At 42.0% G+C, this 24,856-nt stretch overlaps 1 protein-coding gene and 3 non-coding genes across 5 annotated transcripts; all 4 read right to left on the bottom strand.

Annotated features, from left to right (window-relative positions):
- Positions 1–1,619: 1,619 nt before the first annotated feature.
- On the bottom strand, positions 1,620–24,808 carry WDR43 (WD repeat domain 43). Of its 2 annotated transcripts, none has more exons than XM_065679703.1 (18): positions 24,541–24,808; positions 20,099–20,233; positions 17,879–18,000; positions 14,839–14,959; positions 13,525–13,664; positions 12,961–13,063; positions 11,834–11,898; positions 11,277–11,448; positions 10,713–10,799; positions 9,083–9,214; positions 8,492–8,629; positions 7,680–7,766; positions 6,627–6,658; positions 4,924–4,987; positions 3,931–4,044; positions 2,817–2,886; positions 2,161–2,216; positions 1,620–2,060 (listed from the first exon to the last, which is right to left on the bottom strand). In XM_065679703.1, the coding sequence occupies exons 1-18, from the start codon at positions 24,757–24,759 to the stop codon at positions 1,941–1,943; spliced, it is 1,977 nt and encodes a 658-aa protein (XP_065535775.1). In that variant the 5' UTR covers positions 24,760–24,808; the 3' UTR covers positions 1,620–1,940. The 2 variants fall into 2 exon arrangements, with proteins under 2 accessions (XP_065535775.1, XP_065535776.1); XM_065679704.1 differs by having other exon boundaries at positions 24,547–24,808.
- LOC136016038 (small nucleolar RNA SNORD53/SNORD92) lies at positions 9,841–9,919 on the bottom strand. Its single transcript, XR_010613480.1, has one exon. It is a non-coding gene; the product is annotated as a small nucleolar RNA SNORD53/SNORD92 (small nucleolar RNA).
- On the bottom strand, positions 14,613–14,696 carry LOC136016040 (small nucleolar RNA SNORD53/SNORD92). The gene has a single exon (XR_010613482.1). It is a non-coding gene; the product is annotated as a small nucleolar RNA SNORD53/SNORD92 (small nucleolar RNA).
- On the bottom strand, positions 17,374–17,451 carry LOC136016039 (small nucleolar RNA SNORD53/SNORD92). The gene has a single exon (XR_010613481.1). It is a non-coding gene; the product is annotated as a small nucleolar RNA SNORD53/SNORD92 (small nucleolar RNA).
- Positions 24,809–24,856: the final 48 nt, after the last annotated feature.

Here is a 24,856-nt window from a genome sequence, read left to right as displayed (position 1 = left end):
AAAATGCCTTATGCTGTGCAATGATGCCTGCCTTAGAGGTACACTGGGAAGTGGTGGCAAGTGTCCCATGCCACCACTGCCTATACCCAAACAGTGCCAACAAGATACTCAGCCTGCTCTTTGGCCCTAACCCAGCGCTCCTACTTCGACCTCTGAAAAGGCTGGGACACAGATACGGAAGGACCTTGCGTGATCAAGGCACAACTGCTCCTTCTGCTACTCCACACCCCAAAAGCTCAGCAGAACAGCACTTCAATCACACACCTCTTTCCTGATTTGAAGCCTGCCTGCACAAGGGAACATCAGTACTGGTTAAAATCGCTTCGGCCTAATTTGGTGGCTTTTGAGGGTGCAGTCAAGTCTGTACTCGCACAAGCATTTCTTTCCACAGCATCTCAGAACTCAACTAAATGCCCAGCAAATTAACAAATTGTCAGGACACTAATTTACTGTCGGTTAAAACCATCCAAAAACTGGAAGCCTCTGGCTGCTGCCCTTTCACCTGCAGCTTTCCAAAGACTGAATCACAGAATCAACTGTGATTCTATGAATAGAATAGAATCAGCTAGGTTGGAAAAGACCTTTGAGATCATGAAGTCCAACCATGTCTCTTCCAGCCTTGTCAGTAACACAACCTCTTAATGCCTCCAGACAACGCTGCAACTCCACTTCCATCCCTAAGCAGCGGGCATACCAGTGGACAGGACCGAAACACAGAAGCTAAGAAATCAGCAACAACAGGAGGTGCTTTGCAGAACATCACGTAACATTTTAGGTTGGCTTCCTCCTCCACTAGAAATCAGCTTTTTACAAAGAGCACTTCATCCTTAACCACCCCCCACAGCTACTTAAGGTCTCTCTCAACAAACACCACGGGACAGGTATTTGGTAAAGGAGATGTACATTTATTCACTTTACAAAGAGGGTGGTATTTACTTGCAACAGCTCAATTTATAGACAAATATATTATTGTACATTATAGTGGTGAATGGCTCAAACCTTTACCTTGTTTTGCTCTTAAAAATGTGTTTGCACCACTTCAGCTTCCATTAGCTGAGCAAATAGCTATCCTTGTTCTGCCACTGAGAGGTAAAAATCCATCATAAAGGTATTGCTGTGCGCTACGTATTCACAAGCATTCACCTTCTCATTTCCCAGTGTAACTCCCATTTCCTCACCCGATTCAACAGTCTGTCCTCTGGGTTAGCATTAATACTTATATACAGCCTCCATTAAAACAAAATTAGGAACCAGTGATAGTTCTAATGTCCTTCTGAAGCACAAGTCACTGATTTGCAAGTATAAAAATCTTGAGTTCAAATTTGTTTAAAAAAAACCCAAAACACAAAAACCCAAAACCACGCCATTTGAAGACAAGTTGTCACTTAGATGTTGCCAAGGCATGGCTAAACCAATGGAGGATGGGGAGGGGAGAAAAGAATTCCAGTAGAGAATTAAATATTACAAAAATATTTTTTTTTCCTCCTGTTTTCCATTTCATTTTTTTAAAAATGCAGCAGGATGCCCCCACTTGCTATGCTAACTGAAGCATGGAAAGAAGGTACAGACCGGTTGTCTTTGATCCTCGAATAGCAAACAAATTCAATATAAAGCTGAACCAAGTTTACCACACAAACAGTGGTGGCAGATTTATTTCACTTGAGATACAAATGCATGTCCACATGAGAGGCATAATCTGACCATGAGGCGGAAGAAATGTTTCTATAAGTAAGCGCAGGGAAATAGGGTGAGAGAAGGCTGGCATGGTTAAACATTCTGGATTCAGAAATGCACCATGCCCCATAGGTGCCTCTGCACACAGGCTGTGCACAAGTCTGCACTCCCAATATGCAAATATGGCATCTCTCCGCAAGATGATCCAGAATTAAAGAGTTTGGTGGCCCACTTGTTTAAACTGTTAAAATTATCCTTCTGTGCTGTTATTCTTCTTCACTTTCATTTTCTGGTTCCACATCAGAATCACCATTTATTTCCTTTTCAACAGTCATGTCTTGTTCATCAGGTTGTTCCTCTTTTTCTTCATCTTCATCCCAGTTTTCCTGGGGGGAAAAAATAAACAGGAATATTTGAACCTTTGACAGTCACACAATTTCTTCTGCTACAAGCAAACAGAAGAAGATCTGAATGAACTCCACTTACATCAGACTCTTTATCTGCAATCATCTCATCATCTGAGCCTTCCTCCTCTGAGGATTCTGCAAAGAGAAAACGTTCCTTCAGTCTGGACAACAGACTTTAAAATGTCATTTTGCAAACAAAGGCCAACCCCACATGTAGCTAAGTCTCCAAACTATTGTGCTATTTCAATTCCAAAACCAATCCTATCTGAAGATTAGGCTGATCAATAAGAATCAGGAACAAGTCTCTTCCATTATGAATATACTGTATGAAGCTGTAGTAGAAAAATAGGCAAAATTGGAAGTGCACACACACTCACCTCTACTGCAAACATAAAAGTACCTTGACTCCAGCTACCTTAGCAGAAGGGCAGCTAACACTAGAAATGTGAGGCTACCAGTTACATTAAGCAGCATACTAAACTTCCAATTAACCAGTTCCTTAATGCGTGAAGCAGGAATGGGAGGAAATGGAAAGAAAAAAAGAATGCATGGGGACAAACAACTACAAGCTGCCCACATCACTAACCACTGATTTTCCTGCCATGGACTTGCCACAGAAACTCTCGTGGCGGATTGTACACTAGTAGATAAGCACAGGATCATGATGAACAGCTATCAAGTATCAGCTGCCATGTGAGATCAGGAGCTGAGGTACACCTTGTTTCCAAGACTTACCATCCTCATATACCAGCTTTGCAGCCTGATTCATCTCAGTGACATCCTGAACTGCTTCTGATGCTGCAACCTGAATGGAATTTGCCGATTAGCCTTAGATGCAGTCACATATTCCAACCTTAAAAGTCAGCAGAACTCATAACAATGTTTAAATGAAGTCTACATCAAGTTTAACACACATGAATTCATGTATAGTAGTAGTTGAACAGACAAATACAAAGGACAAAGTAAAATTTTAGAGGTATCTGCTCTGAAGCAGCCCAGTACCTCCTGGGCTGCATCAAAAGCAGCGTGACCAACAGGTTGAAGGAGGTGATCCTGCCCCTCTACTCTGCTCTTGTGAGATCTCACCTGGAGTATTGTGTGCAGTTCTAGTGTCCTCAACATAAAAAGGACATGGAACTCTTGGAACAAGTCCAGAGGAGGGCCACGAGGATGATCAGGGGACTGGAGCACCTCCCATATGAAGACAGGCTGAGAAAGTTGGGGCTGTTCAGCCTGGAGAAGAGAAGGCTGCGTGGAGACCTAATAGCAGCCTTCCAGTACCTGAAGGGGGCCTATAGGGATGCTGGGGAGGGACTCTTCATCAGGGACTGTAGTGACAGGACAAGGGGTAACGGGTTAAAACTTAAACAGGGGAAGTTTAGATTGGATATAAGGAGGAAATTCTTTCCTGTTAGGGTGGTGAGACACTGGAATCGGTTGCCCAGGGAGGTTGTGAGTGCTCCATCACTGGCGGTGTTCAAGGCCAGGTTGGATGAAGCCTTGTGTTGGATGGTTTAGTGAGAGGTGTCCCTGTCCATGGCAGGGGGGGTGGAACTGGATGATCTTGAGGTCCTTTCCAACCCTAACTATTCTATGATTCTATGATTCTATTTATTCCCCTTTATGGGCTACTAGACACACTTGGCAGGAAAAATGTGTACAATTCCAGTGAGCACTGACTGACTAGACCGTCAGCTAAGCATACTGCTTCAACTGTTACCAGTGTAGCTGTACAGCACCTGGATTAAGTTCCTGATGACCAGCCCCACTGGATGTAATCACAGCAGAGGGGTTAAGCCTACGAATAATACTTCTTCTGCACAACCCATGTTATTTAGCTGTAACTTACCTGGGTGACAAGAATGAACAGTCTTCCATGCAGACGGGAAAGTTTTTGCAAAGTTTTTACTCTGCTCTCCATTAACTGGTATAGCATTCCCAGCTGAGGAATAAGGTCTGGCAACTTGGGAGAAGAGAAGGATGAAGAAAAATGAAGCTGAAATGAACCACCACAAATATCTTACTTTTAAACTGTCTTTGTACTTCTGGGGCAAGCAATCCTTGCTCGCATTCTTCAAGACAGAAGGGAGAGCTGAGGGTTCACAGAAACCACCTGCAGCCTGATCAATTAACATTTAGACATGTTTAGAAACATCATCTACTTTCAAAACATGGCAATTCCATTCCTCTTCCTTTCCACGGTCACTGCCATAAGCAGGTGTCAGAGCACCATTTGGAAAGCTGTTTAAATGAGAACGGGATACACACCAGTGTATGAATGCAGCCTCAGCAAGGTGTGCAAGTTCTGCCACACCACAAAATTGCATTAAATGGAAAGGACTAACAATGCTAAAATGCCTTTTTCTTAACTGAACAAGAGTGCTTTATCCATTCCTTGTAAGGCAAGGCTGGACCAGAAGCTACAACATTACTTACTATGCTAATAACTTGGGCACACCATTACCCCATAGCCATGCCCAAGATAGTCTCAAGATAATAATTACAACAGCAAGGCAATTTAGTTCTAGAAGACTTAGCAACACTGGCCAAATCACTCTCCAACATTATTTTTTTCCCCCAACCTCACAGGTATGACACAACTTACCTTGGATTGACTTTGGAATGACTATAACTATGCCCCGAATGACCAAGGCAAACAATTTATAACCAGTGTGCACCAATTTAGCAGAAGTGGCAGAAGTACACTGTACTCTGCATATTGATTTGGGCACTGCCATATATGGAGAGCAGGAGACAGATTCCCAGAGGAAGAACACAGATTTATTTAAGCATTTAAATCTAGTTTTAGTTATGTGCATTAGCATTAATGCAGAATACTTACTGTGGAAAGGTAGGATGCATGTATAGTAAAAACAGACTTCAGCCATCGAACCATTAGGGAGGCACTGGAAAAGAAAAATAAATGATATCAAAGAGATACTGGCAGAGAAACAACAGATTCACCTTCTACATGTTAAACAGTTGTATAGAAAGTGCTCCTCTTTCATTATATAAAAAGATAAATTCAGGTAGAAATGTAACAGTTTGTCTATCCAGATAAGACACCTATCTAAGTTATTTGTTTGGAAAAACCCAGACTTTTAAGTGAGGATTAAACTACACGTGTTCAGGGGTCTGTGTTTCTAACATGTTTTATAGGAGGCTTCAATGAATAAAAGATCAAAGCATAGCACTTTTTTCTCCACCTACAAAGAGGGAATTTTTGTTGAATCAAACCACACCAAACAATATGTTTGAGGACAGCTATTCTCTGCAAAACTATCTGTCCTGCAGTGAAGGAACAATCAGCATCAGCAGGCAACGATCCAACACTGCACACAGCCTTTCCTGCCCTGAAAGACTGTTACAAGGGATGGAACTTGACATCATGGACCGAATGGACTCGACAGCATTATAGGGATTGGTCCATGCACTAAGAAATTATTTCTTTCTCTCTGTCTGTGTATGTGGATGTATATATATGTAAGAGAGATGGTATATTGAAAATGTGGGATCTGAGCATGACGTGAATGGTATGGAATAAGGGGTGGATACTGTCCTGGGTTTAGCAGTAGCAGTCAGTTTTTCTCCTTCTTAGTAGCTGGTGCAGCGCTGTGTTTTGACTTTCAGTCTGGGAACAGAGCTGATAACACCGATGTTTTTAGTTGTTGCTTAGTAATGTTTACCCTGACTAAGGGCTTTGTGAGCCTCATGCTCTGCCAGGGAGGAGGGGAGGCCGGGAGGAAGCAGAGACAGGACACCTGACCCAAGCTAACCAAAGAGGTATTCCATACCACAGCACGTCATGCCCAGGAAGGTAACTGGGAGGGATCCGGAAAGGCATGGGCTCTTTGGGGCACGGGCTGTTGAACTCATTCGGCGGTGGTATTGTATTCTCTTCTTGTGTTATTTCTCTTATCATTATTATCATTGGTGGTAGCAGTAGTGACTTGTGTTATACCTTAGTTACTGGGCTGTTCTTATCTGAACCCGTGGGAGTTACATTCTCTCGATTCTCCTCCCTATCCCCCTGGGATGGGTGGGGGGTGTGGAACGAAAGGAGGGAGAAAAGGTGGGGGGAGTGAGTGGACAAGCTGTGTGGCTTGGTTTGAACCACGACACCATCCTTATAGCAATAAAACAAGATGAGTGGAAGGAGGCTGGTTTTGTTATTAAACACACCACCAGGAGATTTCTAAATATATTTGAAAATTAAACTAAACAAGCTATACATCAGTTACTTTTTCAGATATTGATCAGGTTCACAGTGTTGACATTTAGGGCTTTCAGATACATTCTCAAGAGTTATATGCTTATTTCAGATACCTTTTTCTCTTTTTAATTTCACTTCAGCCATGCTGACAAAGCACTGCCTTAATACAAGTTCCTCTCTGCACCCACAATCAGCTGAGAATTTTTACCTCAAGATGCTGCAGTTTAATTACAGTTACTATGGACATCAGTCACATAGGTGGAGGGAAAGAGCATAATGGACACATTAGAAATATTTCAGGTGAATTACACTGTAGCTGAGCTGTCTCTTACCTGTATGGGTTGCCTTGCAATCTTTTTGTAAGCTAGAAGAACAGAAACAGTCAGTAGTAAATAACACATAGGGAGTTTAAAAAAACCAGCATTACATCCATGTGACAGCCCTAATATTGGGGTAGAAATATCTCCAGGCAGTTGAAGCCTGCGAACATTAACAATTGTCAAGCCCCAGAGTATTACATTGCTGGCTCTACCATCATACAGGCTGATGACTTGCAGAAGTTGAGCTTCATTATTACAATAAAAGCAGAACTCAAGAGGCAATATATCCAGTGAAACTTCAAGCTGGCAGGAATAAGTTAAGGAAAATCCCTTCGTTTATGTCTCTGCATATCTGCTCAGTAGAGCAGCTGCTACAAGGCAGACAAGTTGGGGAAACAAGTGAAGGTAGTATCAGGTAAAGGCTATTTCGCAGAACAAATCTCAAGCTCTGCAGAAGACAGTCACATGAGGGTTTGTCCATCCACTGAGATTAGAGTCGAACACTTAATATCACTGAATAAGCAGTTCACAAGCCAGATGCCTTTAAAAATTATTTCTAAGTGATATCGCAAAGCTTAAAAATAGCAACTGGCCACCTGAGCTATCTTCAAAGGAGGAAAGAAATTGCCCCTCAATTTCAAAGTGCTATCTAAACTCACTAAAGTATATATTCTATTTCTCCTTCTCTCATATGAGTATCTGGCATATTGCTCATATAACTTGTTCTCACTAGCACTGCTATTTTCATGTTTCAAATTAGCAATGCTAATTGCTTGCCACAGACTAAACAAGCTTTATCCTTACTTCTTCCTCTTCTTTTTCCTCACATAATCATTTAATATATCACATGACCTAATGCTCTCCCTAGCTTTGACAGTGACACTTTGTCCTTTGGTTAAGCTTCAGCCAAAAAAGAGCCTGTTAGAGAAATGAAGAACAATTTCTGTCCTGTAAAACTACCAAACCAACTTAATTGCCAAAAATAGAGAGACATCCTGGATTTTCCCCGACTAGATTGCATACCAATCGTGGCTGGTACAACATAAAAGAAACACACTCTCCTACCTCATGTAGTAGTGGAATGACAGCATGTATAGGCATTCTGGATACTGTGTTCTTTATTACATTATCTTTTCTTGTGTTAAGCACTCTCTGTTAAAATGAAAAAACATGATCACAGAATCATTCAGTCTGAATGTATATGAGCAATGAGCACAATCAAAAATTCCTGGCTTTAAATCTTTTTCTACTCTACCACCTTTGTAGATGAGGATTATGAGTAAAAGAAGATTTACTATGAAAAAGGAGTTCCATTTTTCAAGTCAGCTACAATTAACAAAACACTTGATTAACCAAAACAATCTAGCATTGCCTCTAGCCCACCCCAGGTTATAAAAGCATCAGCGTTAGTGAAGCGTCAGAACACATTAAAGTTTCCTTTACTGTTTTCTGTGCTTGACTTCTGTAAATAAATGCCTTTCACCAGTAACTGTGACAAGAAATTTCCATTTAGCACCAAATTCTTAAGATTTCATTTTCCTGCTTCTGAACTATTATTTTCTCCTAATCTAAGTGCAACTATAAGCTTCTCAAGTAAAACTGTTGTCATAAATGCATTTTCCAGACAATATCTACTTGGGAACCGTACACTCAGGAGACTAAGCATGTGCTGACTCAGAACATAAGGTAGGTGACAACAAAAAAAGTAATACCACTACCACCATTTATAATATCACTGCCTTGAGCAGTGACTCAGCAAAAAGCAGCTGGGACAAACAACGGGTTCTTGACTATTCAGCCTCGCCAACTTTCAGGAAGGCTACTCACAAGTCTCAGTGAACAGATTAAACAGCATACAATGATTTTGTAACACTTACATTTAGGATTTCTGCATCGTTGCTTTCCAAGCCCTGAACCAAAAGTACCGCAAAGCTATCTGTTTGTGGAAGGCCGCCTGGAGTTTTGACTTTGCTCACATCAATATCCAATGCCTCTAAGCGCTCTTCAATGCTTTCCTGCAGACGACAAAAACAGGCAGTGCTGTTTAAGTGCAGTTTCTCAGAAACTTAGCTGAAAGCTGAGTACCTAAACTACAGCATTCCCTCTGTTGGAATTCAGGATTTCCAACAGGTTTCTGTTGGGAAATTACACAAATTTAGTACTGGGACAGAATAGCCTGAGAAGAGAAGTTTTGACTGAAAAGCAGTAATACACCTTAGCCCACAGAGACAGACACAAGCCTGGGACAAAGTTTTGCAGAAACATGGCAAATCTACAGGCAAGGCACCCAGGGCTTAAATGAGGGAAAGGTTTTGAGCAGAGGGAAGTTACTTTCATACGGAAAGGTATCACCAAGCTTGCTTCCATGCCAAACAAAGCAAGTTCAGTTTCATCTAAAGAAGTTAAAACAGTGATTTACGATTCTAGTTTCTCTATTACTGTTGTGTTTAACAGAGGAAGCACTTTACCCCTGTCTCTCCCGGTTTCCTCTTGTTTTTCTTTTTCTCCTTTCCTGAGGCTGGAGTTTTGACAGCTGTACTATGTCCTGGAATTCCAGGCACTAGCACTTTGGTGTCCGAGTTCACAACAGGCGTTTTTACCTAGTAGACAGAGATAACCACATTTTGCATCAGTTGCTTGTATCTTGAGCTTGCTTCCAATTTAAAAATAGTGATTTTAATCCCAGTCTCTCACAAACACAGTAAACCCAGCCTATTACAACCCATTTCCTTGATATACATTAGTAAAATCCTACATTTTTAAGAGTATTAATAATGTCAAACAACTCAGCTAGTTTTCATAATTAACTAAAGCAACTGTCTCATTGGAATCACCTGTGAATCATTCTTCTTACAACACTTAAACCACGTGTTTGTGTCCAGCAACAAATATTTGTATGTTTGCTAGCAATAGATACCACATGTATTAATGGTCAGGCCCCTAAACTGCATGCAGATTAATCCAGCTTCCACTGAAAGGTAAGAACTGATCAAGAATAGCAGCACAATGTAACAAGTACCTGTGGGAGGCACGCTGGATGCTCACTGAAGCAAAACAAATATAATCTACTACAGTGAGCAAAGCAACTTCCAGATGCTGTGTGTAGAAGTAAAAAATAATAATAAATTGGTTTTGTAGCTCAAGAATTTTCCTGTAGAACATCAGTGGCATTGAATGCTACCCTCTTTGCTCACCACACTGACCGCTGACCTTCTCTCCACAAGGCATGCTCAGACAGCCAAGAGAAATGCGTCTTCACTGGAATTCAGCAAAAAGCGAAACCAAGATGGGTATCATCACTGCATGCCAGGGAGTCCCTACACCTCTCACTGTATTTCAGCTCTGCTACCCACCAGCTCCAGGACTGAGGAATCAGCACAAAGTCCCGCTTGGCTGATGGAGCACCAGATCCGGTAGGTACCTTGAGGGTTAGAAAAGCAGCGCTGTCTGCTCACTTCATGGATACAGAAGGTGTTTCAAATTTTCAAGGCATGGAATTTGCACACTGATTAAGAACTTCACAGCCTATCTCTAAACCCCCAGGGGATCCAGCATGAGAGAAAACAGTGGCAAGTGGCCTCAGCTGACACTGCTGCCATTTAAGTGTCTAGCTCACATTCCCAGGTGCCATACCACTGTGAGTAGAAACACATGAAGGCCACCTCGAGAAAGAGCCAAAAGGACATCGCCTTTAAGGCCTAGTTTCATTTCATTTAGGCTCTAAAACAAAGGCCATCCCAATCTCACCCCAAATCATCAGGGTTGAAGAGGGTGTACACATTGACAGATTCTAGGGGAAGGACTGATCTCAGGCAGAAGAGAAACCATCAGCCAGTATTGTCTGTCAGGCAGACCTGCTAAGAACAGGACTTGCTATGAGCTATAGGATGGTAACTGTGTGAGGGCATACTAGGACACACAGCAGCCATGAAGCACAGTTTACCCACATCCGCCTGAGTGCTACAGACATCTGTATCCACTACTGGAGCTCTGAGGTCCATCCAGAAATCCAACCTCATTTTAAAAGACAGCAATGAATTCTACCATTTCTGAAGTAAACAAGAGAAGCAACAAAATCACATTTCACACAAAGCTCACCTTTGTTAGGGCAACATCTGTTTTAAGTGACAACACTTTCTGGATGTCCCTTATCAAACATATATGGGATTCCATGGTGTTTAAAGACTAGAAAGACAAGAACAAAAGCAGTTAACATATTTGAGATTCACTCCTGTGATTCATTACACTACTGAAAGATGAGAACAAATTCTGGAGCTATAAAGTAAAAATAACTTTTTTCACTCTAGAACAGCAGCTGCTTTGCACATCTGTCTCTTGTAACCAGATCTCTACGCTCTCCAAAGAGCATCACACAGGTACACTGAAACAGTATTAAAACCAGTTTCACTACTTTTGATTGAAACAGTTGAAATGGCAAGAAACAGCCAGCAATAATGTCAAGCTGTATCTTAACTGAAAGAACGGAATACAAATTACCTTTTAGAACAGCTCAGGGGCAACAGTCATAGCTCCCAGAGAAGGGAGAAAGAGTAAGTTTTGCCTTGTTAACACAACTTACAAAGTAAATATAATCCCTCCCATTGAGGGCAGTACACAGTCCATACTACAAACCCCAAAACCTTTCCAGTCAGTTTTACATACCACTTTCTCTATGATGGGCTGTAAGGTGTTTCCATACACAAGCAGCAGAGACTGTTTGTCTGAGCAAAATGCAGCTGCCAGAATAGGGACTGGTTTTGGTGTGGAGTCTCCATCATTTCCAGGCGTTGCTATCTGGATAGTACAGTTTGATGTTAAGGGTTTCTTGCAATAACTGGAAGTAAAAAAAAAAAAAAAAAAAAGAAAATAATTCCAAGTGAATTCTTTTGAATTCCCTTAAAGCTTAAAACACTTCAATATCTCACACATTTAGGCAAGCACCTTTTGTTAGCAGGTCCTCAGCCAACTCAGCTGGTTTACACCTTTTACAACTGGCTAAGATGAGGTACACAGACAAAATCTTGGCTAAAGCAAAACCTCCTACTGATGTCCAGCACAGCCCCCAACAACTAAGTATCCCAAGACAAAGAACCAGCTGGAAGCTGATTTGTCAACAAATACAATGGCTCAAAGGCAGCAGCATGGCAAGACTGAATTTTGCCTTACAGTAATCCCGGCTCTCTCCCCCCGAGACAACCTGAAGATGAATGCTAACTTACCCATTTAGGATATGCTCAAATAAATGCAACTGCCCATCTCGGCAAACAACTGCTAACTTCACAGGCTGAAAGAAGGCACAGTGAAAGATTTTTATTAGATCAAAAGACAAACCTCCTGGATGTACAGGACATCAAGAAACAGTTGCATGGCTACAATTTGACTTTTTTCAGTAACTAAACACATTAAAGATAAAACTAAATCCATAAGGAAGATCAAAGACACTACGTCTCAGGAACATTTCATACAACTGTCAGGAGACAAAAAAGTAACTCATAACTGTATTTTACTGTATCACTACTGATATAACCAAATTTGAACAGTCTGCACAGTAGCAGACATATGTCATGATAAGTGGCAAAGTTCCACAAATAAGGCACCTGGTATGTCTAGAGGCATGGGTCTACAGAGGTGCTGACATTGTAAATACGCTTTGAGGAAAGAAACTGAGATGATTTCCCTGAGCAATTAAATGACAGGTGTATGTTACAGACAACTCTTAACTCCAATACCTGCAGTAAGAAGGCACAACTGGGAACATCAGAAAAAATAGCATGTAACACTGCTTTTAGAACAGGAATTTAAAGGCAGCAGGAGAAAAATGCTTTACATAATTATTGAAACACTCTGTAAACGGGTTTCACACACTAACATTTTTCATAAGAAAACTGCCTTGAAAGACGTACTTGCTCCAATAGAGCTGGGGAATGTATGCTGCTACTTTAACTCATTAAAAGCTAGTCAATTCAAAATGCAGTCATGCTGCCAAAGCCACCTGAGGTCAGAAAACAAACAGGACCATACTCAAATTGGATTTTCTGAAAGATATTTTTGTGTCCTTTTTGCTGCCAAGTTCTAACTACCATTTTTGAACCTTGTTCTAAGTAGGAAACAACTGACATTTCTGCCATCACAAGCAAAATTTCTGGAGAAAACACCAAATTCACACTTAGTAGCTATCCACTTTACAAATACACCTGTAATAAATACCCTTACTCTCATTCGAATCTCACCTCTGCATAACAGAACCCAAATACTTACCAAACTTCTTTCTTTATACCCTTAAAAGGAAACTGACTTGACAACTGAGAATTGTTGAACGTGTTTGGTTACAAACTATTGCTCCTACCTCTTCTTTGACTTCTGATACAGTCAGGTCAATAAAAATTGGTTCATCTGTTACTGTGAAAGACATCACGGCATTCTTTTCTTTCCTATCTGATCTGACCTGCCTGGAAGACAATACAGTTCACGTTATTTACCATGGCACAAACAGCACCCTCTGCACCTGAAAAGCAGCATAAAGCCTATAAATCACCAGCAGCATTACTCATGCCATAATTTCAGATTTCAGGTTAGGAAAAGTGTTCTAAATTCCAAGTGCAAAGTAACTCCCAAGTGAAATTTAGCAAAACAACTTAGCTTAAACCTTACAGTAAGTACTAAGAACAAGGAAGCCTATCACACAGTATGTTCTTGGTATACACTAGCGATTCAAACAACAACTGGAAGCATGCTCAGACACAGACAATTCACATCTTCATTAAACAATCAGAGTTTAAAGCACTATTTAAGAGATCATGACTGCATTTTCCCAGAGTGCCCCTTTTCTGCTTAACCTTCTGTTTAATCACAGATTTAGGAACATCCTCAATACTGATCATAATCAAAAGGTGCAAAAAAGCTTACATACCATACACTCAGTAATCGGTCATGTATGGCTCCAGACAAGAAATAAAGCCCTGTAATTCCATCAAAGGGCTTATTTTCATTCATAGGTTTCACTGTGGTAAACGTTAATGATGACACTGATGTAGCATGGCCTGTGAAATGCTAAGAGGGGGGGGGGAAAGAATCTTTCAATGATTGCCATAAGCAGCCATATGACAAAAATGAAAACATTAGTTTACACAGAACATTAGGAAAGATTCGAGTGTTACTAAGTCAACAAGGACATTTCAGTGACTTTTTTACCAGCTTCCCTCCATTTCTATATTTCAAGGAAATTTTTTTCTGACCCCTCAGATATTTTTCAGTATTTTAAAAGTTAAAGGAGGAATCAAAAGCAAATTTACTGGGACTAAGCTCATGCAAAAGAAATCGCATCCACTTGTACTGCTCTTAGTGTTGAACGCACTCCCCCACTACCATCTTTTACACTTCAGTTTTTATAATGAAATTAGATTCCTAGTTGCATTCTCACTGTGAGATGAATGCACTGGTCTGCTGACACACTGAGGCTGTTCAACACAACTATCACTCCCCCCAAAAAAAAATCTGGTTCTCCAATCTACTTTTGTAAACAGCAGTTTTGGTTATCACAGGATGCAGACATAGATGATAACTGCCATGTGCCAGCCAGTCCAGAGTAACAGCACATGTGCACACACCTACCTGACAGCAAGTACCAGGAGATCAGAGACTAGCTGTGTCCTACCTGCTAGCAGGCAAAAGACCATGGCCGTGTCCATGTAACAGTTAAAACACAGTAATCTGCTCATGTCTGATCCCTGCTCAGGAACATCAAGGGGTTTGCTCCTATGCCTGCCAACTGTTTTAACAGCAAAACTGATAATGCCACCAGATATATGAAATTCACCAAAGAAACCTGAAGGAGAAACTCATGTTAAACATCAGATAGCTCATGCACAAACCCACACCAGCAGTAACTAATACTGTGGTGAACTGAGTTCTCCTGCTAGAAGGGTATCAGAAAAGGACCCAGTTAAAGAGAACAGCATCCATCTTTCTGGTACAGGCTTTAGAAGGGGTGCTGGAAGCATGCTCAGACACAGCCAAGGAATTTAATGTCCTCATTCAACATTCGGCAAGTTGAAACCACAATTGAAGGTATCATCACAGCAACAGCTTCCAGAAATCCCAAAATTGCCAGTTGTTTCCTCAAACTTACTGACATTTCCAGACATTCTATCAGGAAACACCAGATACATAATGGCATCAATCAAGAAGGGTATTTTTACGCATCTAATTCAACAAAGTTACTTACTCTGTAGACTTCTTTGGTCTCCAGGTCCCACAGTTTTATAGTTCTACCAGCTGACAGCAGCATTTTCCCATCTGGACTGATGCATAAAGAGGTGACACTGCTATTGTCGCCTTTCCACTTGCTAGAATATGGATGGAGGTGTTTGTACAAAGGGAGAAAGATGGAGAAACAGGAAGAAACAATACTCATTAGCATCATCTCAAAATGCACAACAACCACGCTGGACAACTTAAGGCAAAAAATTATTTTAAGGAATACTAATTTAAGTGGTCAAAGATGAGGTCAAAGCTATTCTGTTTCTGCTCCTCTCCTTCAAATTACGTTACAGAAAAACACAGCAACTCAAAAATATGAAGTTATAATACTGAACAACTGGCAACTTACTTTTTATTTGCCTATTCTGTTCTGAATTCCTACTTCAAATTCTCTATTACTTAAAACATAGCAAGAGAAAGCAAAGCAGTATGACTGGAACCCACCCCGAATACCTGTACTCTAACATACACACTATGGGATATCAACAGGATGAATTCTATGTCCTTGCACAGCTTCAGAGCTGGGATCACAGAAAAACAGTGGGATAGCCTTCACAACAAGAGAGATGCAATTAATGAACCTTTAGGAAGACACTTCAGCAGGGACATGCCAGGAAGGTAAAAAGGAAAGAGGTTTCTCCACACAAAAGGGTAGCATGAGTGCATGGAGTTTTCCTCTGAAATAGGTGAAGGTGAGCAGAAAACTACCACCTATTGCAGAAGGCTGGCTTGACCAAGTGGATAACTCCTAACCCAACTCAGAAACACAAAACAGAAATATAGAGAAGGAGGAAATGGAGACAGGTTACACACAGGAATATACTGTCCAGACACGCAGGGACAGAATTAGCCAAAACTTAGCTGATGTTCAAACCAGCAGGGACTACAAAGGCCAAGAAATGGACATCAGCAGGAGTAAGTGACTGAGGAAAATGCAGGCCTCCTCCTGAATAGTGTAGGGGCACATTCAGTACACAGAAAAGACCAAACCACTGAAGAGCGTATTCTCTCAGGCCTCCCATGAAACTAGAGCAAGAGGGAGCAAAGCAATCTGCGTAGTAAAGGGAGATCAAATTAGGGATCATAGCAAGTCCAAGACATGCAACTCCTTAAGACTGAACTGGATGCATCCAGAACTGCTAAGGCCATAGCTATTACAAGACCACACTATTGTTTTGAGGAGCCACATAGCTCAGGAGACATTTCTGACAAAACATATCCAGAGGAAGGAGAATCCAGGAAACAACAGGGAAGGTTATACAAATCCACCTGGATGCCATTTCTAGGCACACAAATGTCAAAAAGTGACTAGGAGCAGCCAGCGTAGATTTACAAATGGCAAATTTTGCCTAGCCAACCTGACTCCCTTCCTAATGAGACAGGCATCCAGTGAACAAGAGAGCCACGTATGCCATGTATCTTGGCTTTAGCAACACTTTCGACAATGTCTCACATAGTGTCCTTGCAGCCAAATTGGAGATATATAGACTGAATGAATGAACTCCAAGGAGGGGTAAGATCTAGCTACACTGAGTTCGAACAGTTGTGATCACTGCTGTGAAATCCAGCTAGTGGCCAGTTTCTAGCATCACTCACTAAGGACATCCCAATACTATTTAATATCGCCCAGATCTTCATTAATGACCTCAAAACAGGAAAGAACACATAAGTAACAAGTTCACATTCAGTAGCAAATTAGGGAGAGCAGTTGATATGCTGGAGGGCAGGGCTGCTACCCAGAGGCATCTCAGCAGTCTTGAGGAACAGGCTGTCAAAACCTCAGAGCTCAAAGGAAAATGTACTGTCCTGCACACACGATGGAAATATCCCAGTACAGGCTGGGAATGAATATCTAGAAAGTAGCTTTGTAGAAAAGAAGTTTGCAGTCCTCATGGCTGAGTTGAACATAGGTAAGGAAACCAATTTCTCTCCTCTGTGCAACACTTTTGAAACTGCATCTGAGCACCATGTCCAGTCTGGGACAGTAGAAGAAAGTCACTGACACCCTGGAGTAAATCCAGTGGAGGGCCATGAAGGTGGTTTAGGGACTAGAGCATGAAATGCAAGAGGTAAAGGTGAGGCAACTCGATGTGTTCAATCCTAAAAAGAGAAGACTAGAGGGAGTTTTAAAGGCATCTTCTACTTTACATCAGGTCCTAATAAAACTAAAGGATGCATCTCTCTTCATGAGAAATCACAGAGGCTACTGATGATCGGCGGTCTGAAGTGCCCACACCAACTTTAACAAACCAATAGAGCTGCAGTAAGAATAACACACCACTGGGAAATGTCACAGAAAAGAAATAACGTAAGAGAAGGATCAAGGTGCCATCATACACTAAACTCTTACTGAAGATAACCAGGATTGTTACTAGAAATCTTTGCTGCTTCTTTAAAAACAGTTCAGACTTCATTACAGAAAGAAAGTAAATACCTTCACCAGACATCTTGTTACTTTGCACTAAGCTCTATTTTGCTCAACACTATAAATAGTAGCAGCCTGCTCAGACAGCCAAGTGGAACTGTCCTCACTGCACATCAGTAGTGAGCGAAACCAAATGGGTTAACATCACAGCAAGGCCCTTTGAGCAAAGCTGGGTGCATGTAACTGATTTAATTGGAATTTGGTGCTCCAGTATCTGCTCCCCCACATCTCCACGGATATTTTCTAGAATTTATATTTTTCAGCATCCCAAAAGTGAGTGGAAGCCCATGTCCCAGTAACAGCTAGTATGGAGGGACCCAAATCTCTCGGCACAGTTACTCCTTTCATCTAGTCTTTCCAATACACAGATGAAGAACCCTGCTAGAATGATTCTTTTATCCCTTAATAAAACCACTTCAAATCTCAGAACAGTAATAGCCAACAGTCAATTCTGTACAGGGGGCATGAAGACTGGATAGCAGAGTGCAGGATTTCCAACAGGCCCTCACTAAAACCTGTGAGTGAGAAAATACACAAAAGCAAGTGCAAACAAATCTGACTGAAAACCAGCACCACTTACCATTTTACTTTGCAGGTCTGTGTGTTCCATTCCACAATGTGTTTGTCCTCTGAACAGCTATACAAGCAGCAGGTGTCTTGATGCCATCTCACACAGTTTACTCTACTGTCATGACCACCATCCTACAAAAGGTAAGAGAGGGTCAACTAATTAATAAATGAAGAAGTCTTGAATATTGAGTCTTCCCCACACTAACAATGTGAACAAACTGCTGAGAGCTAAATTCAGACCACTGGCAACATAAGAGACCAATATACATGTATAGTTGTACAGGTTGAAGATATTTCATGTTTTGATACATGCATGTAAGTATTTTAATCAGTTACACATAACTATTTGAATTCATTCTTGTTCTAGCACTTCAGAATGAACACAAAAATCGTCCTGCACACTATTTTTATACACACTGCCAAACAAGGCTGTCTAACAGCAGGAAATTTGTTCAAATGAAAGTCTATCACAGATGTCCTGCTGACAGTCATTGTCATGGTTTAACCCCAGCCAGTAACTCAGCACCACACAGCCACTCGCTCATCACCTCCCCGCTTCCTAGGTGGGATGGGGAGGAGAATGGGAAGAATTGAAGTAAGAACAGCTTAATAACTGAAGTACAACATAAAGATAATAGAAAGAATGCCAACAATAATGATAAGAAACAACAAGAGAAGAATTGAAAGCTTAGAAAACACAAGTGATGCACAATACAATTGTTCATCACCAACTGACCAATACCCAGCCTGACTCGAGCAGCAGTCAGTCCCTTCTGGGTGACTCCCCTGGTTTCTATACTGGGCATGACATGTAGCATGGAATACTCCTTTGGCTAGTTCAGGTCAGGCATCCTGTCTCTGCTCCCTCCTGGCTTCTTGTGCTCCTCCTCCCTGGCAGAGCATGAGAGACTGAAGAGCCCTTGATCAGAGTAAGCATAACTTACCAGCAACTAAACACTGGTGCGTTATCAGCATTGTTCTTAAGACTAAAGCCAAAACACAGCCCTGCACCAACTACTAGGAAGAAAGGTAACTGTTACAATTGAAACCTGGACAGTCATCTAAGTGCGTGCTTGCTTAAGTACGTACAGAGATGAACAGCCTTCCTTTTGTACTCAGCATTCAAGAGCAAGCTATTGTAAGATCATGTTGTAAGAAAGATACGTAGAAGACCCTACAAAGGCATATCATTCATCTCTCAACAACCAGCTCAAATATACCTTTTAATCATTTATGAAAATATTTCCTAAAGTCTATAAAATTTCACTATTTGAATTGGCACCAGCCAGCTCAGACTGCTCCCTAAAGTGTCACTGCAAATCAGCCTTGAGCAAGAGAATATACATCACAGCAAAACAATCTGTTCAATAAGGGCAGCTAAAAGTGACAGCTCTTATGCTAGCAGGAATAATCTTCTAGTTCAACCTATCTGTAAAAAGTGAAGTACTCATCTGATACGCTGCTCCTATAAAAGACCAGCCAGTGCTTTCACCTGAAACTCTTATATTTCTTCATAGTTTTCAAGCATAAATACAGCTTTTCCATAAAACGGTTGATACTCATTAGCTAGTGTCACCTGCATGTATCATGATTTTTAAAAGTCATTGCTTTCCCTAAATTCACATACATTTATCATCCTACATACAACTAACAGCTTAGAAGCAAAAAGTATGTGCAAGTACCTCAAAGTATTGCACAGTCATTCATATAGATTTATTTTGTTTAGTACATAACCCAAGACTAAAATCAAAGTGTTCCGGAGTAACAGGGAAGTTCTCAATGAGAAAGGAAGAACGAAAACAAGCGCATCTCAGTCCATCAAAACGACAACTTCCCAAGAGTCAACGGGTACTTAAGTCCGGCCCTCCTCTCCCACAGTACTGTGCAGGAACTGAGAGCATGACACTTCCACAGTGCACTTAACTCTCCAGTTAGGCATTGCATCACTGTTGCTAATTTGAATGTGACACATAACAAATCCGTGCATAATGTTACAAATGTTAAGGTATCACATTAGCTTCAAACCCAAGATTTCTCAACGCATGCATACTGCCAACACAGAAAAGCACCACTTGAAGATTCCCAAGCACCTCTATCCATATACACGGCTATTAAGAAGAAGACATATAATTAGGTTAGTTTATTCTATTTCTGAGCAGCAGAAAGAACAGCATAAACTGACTGAAACCATCAGTATTTGGTAGCATGTGATGAAGAGTGTATGACTTACTAGCTTGCTCTGTAGTTCTCCTTTTACTGTGCTGTACAACAAAATGCTACCAACTGCTGTACCAACAGCCAGGATATCTAATTGCCTGTCCACTTCTGCAACTTCAGACTTCCGTTTTTTCCTCTGTGGACCATCCTGGAAAACCAAAAATAAAAACAAAAGATGAAATAAATTAGTCTGACCAGCTACTCTCAGTGTTAAAGCAGAAGGGAAAAAAATCTTCTGTAAGTCTGAACCCCAGTCAGCCAGGACAAACTCTGCCAAGACACAAAATGAAGACACTGAAGTGCACACCAACCTAGAGACTCAACTGGTACCTCCACGAGCAAGGTACCGAAGTGCTATGAGTCACCTAGAAACATTTGGTGGAGGCCATTTTGCTAGCCTAATGACCACATACATGAAGTGAAAAAACAGTTAAGTTTTTCATAAACTTCGTATCCCAGAGGCAGAGGTAAAGATTAACATAATCTCAATACTTTACCCAGAGAATGGAAAAGAGTTGATCAAGAATGATGAGTTTTTTCCCAAAAGCTATTCAGAAAACTCTTGCAAATACGAAATATTCATAATGTCTCTCAAAAAGAAAGCGCTATCCTGCTCTGCAGAGGACAGGAAGGCATGCTCTCCAGATTTAAAAACAAATACATATCCACAAGCTAACACTTCCTCTAAGCAACAGATATATTTGCACTGATGAGCAGCCAGAAGAAGCCAAAGGAGTCTGATAAAATGTGAGCAATCAGCTCTGTGCAAGCTCCATGTGGTGCAGCTAATCTGTCATACAGCAGACATCACACAGCAAGTAATTTTTAGTCAGGTACAGAGATTTAGGAGTTTTCACCACAACTAAGATTTAAAAGTTAAACACAGGAGGGTAAATACTTTGGTTCTTTGAAGGGGAACTTTCTCCTCTGCATTTAGTACAACTTCTGCAAGGAAAAGTGCTTTAGTTTAGGCCAATAAATACCAAAATGCTACATAGATACTTTTACCTCAAAAGCAAGCTCTTGAGAAAAGAGATTACATTGGGGGTTTTGCAAGCATTTGTTTAGTCTTCATCTTTCCTGGGAAAGAAAAGTGTTTATGAAAATATTACAAAAACATCGATGCTGAGAAACCATCACAGTCACAACGCACAACCAAGTAAATCAACCAGGATTTAAGACAATATATGAGAAAAGACTCAACCAGCTAAATTTTTGGCAGCAATGCCAACTAAGCCACATTGAAACTGCTGTTTGACATGCAAAGACAAGGGCCACACAGCCAGTGGAGATGTAAGTACAGAGTACAGTTTATATGATTTCTGGTAGCTCTCCATCTCTTCATACAGTTTTACTGACTATCCCACACACCCCCCACTGCAAAGCAAAGCCACAATTAAGAATAGGTTTTATTCTTTTTCCTTACATAAATCTTTTAACTAAAACTTGTTCACCCTCCAGTTCAGTTTGTTATGGCCAACTTCCCTTGGAACAACCCAAAGGTACAACAAAATTCCCACTCAAGTCCACTGTTGCACCCTGTATTCATGGGTAGGACAGGGGTGCTGAACTATACCAAGTACCAACTTCCTTTTAATTACTTTTATTCAGATTGATTTGAACTCAAGCTTATTTAGAAATCCCTCAACTCTGCCTGAAAAGCAGAGTTTTAATTAGTATAGATGACTACGAGAAGCTGTTTGAAAAAGGATTGTGCACTCATTTGTCCATAATGTTCTTGAGTAGGTCAGCCACTGAGACTTTAAAAAAACCCAGAAATCCAATCTCTGCTGCCACACGTGAAGGAAAGCACTTAACACACTGAAATGGGCAGGAAGCCTAAACAATCTTGAGAGCTCTAGATGACAGAGCAGTTGCAGCTTAATAGGAAGAAAGTGGAAGAAGGTATTTTGAAAGTCTGGTGGTCCACGTACTCTTGCACAAGGCACCACTTCACAGAGCAGGAGGAGGTGAACACTGCAGGCAGGAAGTACTGACACTACAAAAGCACGTGTGCAGGGAACATCCCAATAAGCCATCACTGCATCAGCAACTCCAGGGCCTGCAGTTCAAAACTTAATTCCTAATATTCCCATGTAACACATGGCCTTCATTAACATGGTAACAACCCAAAACATACTTAGTTTAGGTGTAATTTGGCCAAACACCATTTACAACTAGTGGCATTTACACCTAGCCGCATAGTTTTACTCCTGAAGACCAGATGCTAGTACTGCCCAGAGATGCCAACTCTCCAGGAATTAAAAAAAAGGAAAACCAAGACTAATGTCAGAAACCCCACATTCAATAAAATGTATTTGCAGAACCATCACATCTTTAGTTCTTCAGTTCAGTCTAAGAACAAACCAATTAATTATAAAAGTTTATGGCATAATTATCCCAAGAACTGGTATGTTTCCAGCTGCATTTGAAAACATACCAACTTTCATTCAGAGGAGAACATTCAAGCTACTGGAGTAATTGAAGAGCACTGAAAGGTAGCCAAATGCTGTCTGATCAAGCCCATTTTCCATACAACCCTAAATCAGGTTAAACTGCAGCATCTGTGGGGTTTAGGGGTGGGTCTCTAGGAAAGGGTTAGCTTTTAAAAGTCACTCAGAATCCTCCTGTGCTTGACTTAGAGCACCACAGCAGTGCACTATGTGAGCTTTTAGTTTTATTTCACACAGGATGGATTAACCCACAGTTACAGGTATTTAACACTGAAGAAACACCTATACAGCCCTGCAGTTAATGCACGGATCCTTTCTTATTCAAAGTTACATGATGAATGAACAGGTTAAGGCCAATCTAAAACTGACCTTTTCTGCAGCATTCTTCAAATGTTCTGGGAGTTTTCAGAGTTCAGCGACTAAGATGCTCAACTGAGAAAAAAGAGATTATATCGATTTCCTCTGGACTGGCAGTCTGTGCTGAGTGTTCTGAAATATCTCTTATAGCATTTCAAATACACTGAATTGTTAATATATCAAAAATCATCTTTAAAAGCCCTTCATACAACTTATGATAAAAAGAGGGTGGATTTCACACACTTTATCCAAAGGATACCGTTTCCTGAGAAAAAAATATATGTCCTAACTAAAGAAAACAGGATTACATCAACACAAAGAGGGTGAAAATGTACCTTACTATACACACTATAGATATTTTCAGGTTGAGTGTTCACCTGAGGTGAAGTTAAAAAGACAAACTCAAGGTGGAGAACATCCAAGCCCTCCGACGTGTGCTCTGAATAAAGCCACCAACCTTCTCTCACAGGACTCCTGAGCTTGGGAAGATCCATCACGGGCAGCATAGCAGCTTGAATGCAGATGCTTCCAAGGGTAAGGAAGTGTGGAGAGACACTGCCTTTACTGGAATGTGAACTGTAAGCTAAGTGGATATGCACAGCAGCCGACCTGCTCTGCAGCATCCTTTTTGAATAAGGTGAGATAAGCCATGAAGTTAACATACCTTGCTCCTTCAAGGACGGCTTCTTCCATGCAGGTTATACAGAAGATAAATGATTTTACAGTCACAGCTTCTGCTGACAGACACTTCACTTTTTTTTTTAATAATACTACTAAAACCTCCAGTGCTGCTTCCCCCACCACGTGAAACCTGCCTTGTGAGGACTGATGCTGCAAGGCTCCTCTAAGGGGAGCAGAGCCCCGAAGCACCCCACACACATGCCAGGGGACATCAGGCATAAACACGCCCAGCACCTTCGGCAGGGTGCCCTGACTGAACCTCGAGGAACCCAGCACTTGCCCCTAGGACCCTAACCCCATACTCCACCCTGGTGAGGCCACGTGTAGAGCACTGCCTCCAGTTCTGGGCTCCTCAGCACAAGAGCAGACAAGGAGCTACTGGAGAGGGTCCAGTGGAGGCCACAGGAGGTCTAGAGTATTTCTCGTATTGAAGAGAGGTTGTGGAAACTGGGCCTGTTAAGTCTGGAGAAGACTGAGAAGATCTCATTAACACATGCAAGTATCTCAAAGGTGGGTGCCATGAGGATGGTGCCGGATTCTTTTCAGTGGTGTCCAGCGACAGGACGAGGTGCAGTGGCCATAAACTAAAACACATGAGGAAGAATTTTATGCTGAGGGTGGCGGAGCGCTGGCACAGGCTGCCCAGGGAAGTCGTAAAGTCTCCCCCTCTGGAGACATTCAAAACCCTCCTGTGTAATCTGCTCTGGGTGGCCCTGCCTTAGCAGGAGAAGTGGGACTGGATGATCTCCAGAGGCCCCTTCCAACCCTGACCATTCAGCGTTCCCGGCACCGATCTACCGCACCTCCACTGCCCGGCCACGCCGACCCCCGCCACATGGCGCCGGGAGGGCGGGGTGAAGCCGAGCGGGCCGCGGTCACGCGTCAGAGCCACCCATGGCTCCAGCACTCTCTCTCCTTTACCTCGGCATCCCACCGCGCTCACTTCCTTCCCTCACACACTCACCTGTACCTTATTGGGGGGCTGCCGTCCCCCCGGCGGGGCCCACGCCAAGCAAGTACAGGCAGCACTGAGGTGAGCGGAGGGCACGTACTCATGCTGCAAGCGACTGTTCGCCGTCTCCCACACCCGCAGGCGTCCATCCGAACTGGAGATGGCGAAGAAGCGGCAATCGCGGGGGGAGAAGGAGCAAACGGCCCCCACCGGCGCGCCTGCCGCCGCCATGGCGCTGCTTGCCCGGCCCTCCGCGTGCTCGCCCCGCGCGCCTGCGCCGCGCACACCGGTGTATGTGTGGCGTCATCGGTGTGCGCGGCGCAGGCGC

Source organism: Lathamus discolor, chromosome 5, assembly GCF_037157495.1.
Source record: "Lathamus discolor isolate bLatDis1 chromosome 5, bLatDis1.hap1, whole genome shotgun sequence".
Lineage (NCBI taxonomy): Eukaryota > Metazoa > Chordata > Aves > Psittaciformes > Psittacidae > Lathamus > Lathamus discolor.
Note: the sequence above shows the minus strand (reverse complement) of the source record. Positions and strands in the feature narration are given on the sequence as shown.

Bases quoted from the DNA above. Each gene is read 5' to 3' on its own strand.
- WDR43 (XM_065679703.1), bottom strand. From the start codon at position 24,759: ATGGCGGCGGCAGGCGCGCCGGTGGGGGCCGTTTGCTCCTTCTCCCCC. The intron at 18,001-20,098 runs GTAAGTCATACA...TACCTTTTGTAG, and splicing joins GAGAACTACAGAGCAAGCTA to GATGGTGGTCATGACAGTAG. The intron at 11,449-11,833 runs GTAAGTTAGCAT...TTTTACTTCCAG, and splicing joins TTTGAGCATATCCTAAATGG to TTATTGCAAGAAACCCTTAA.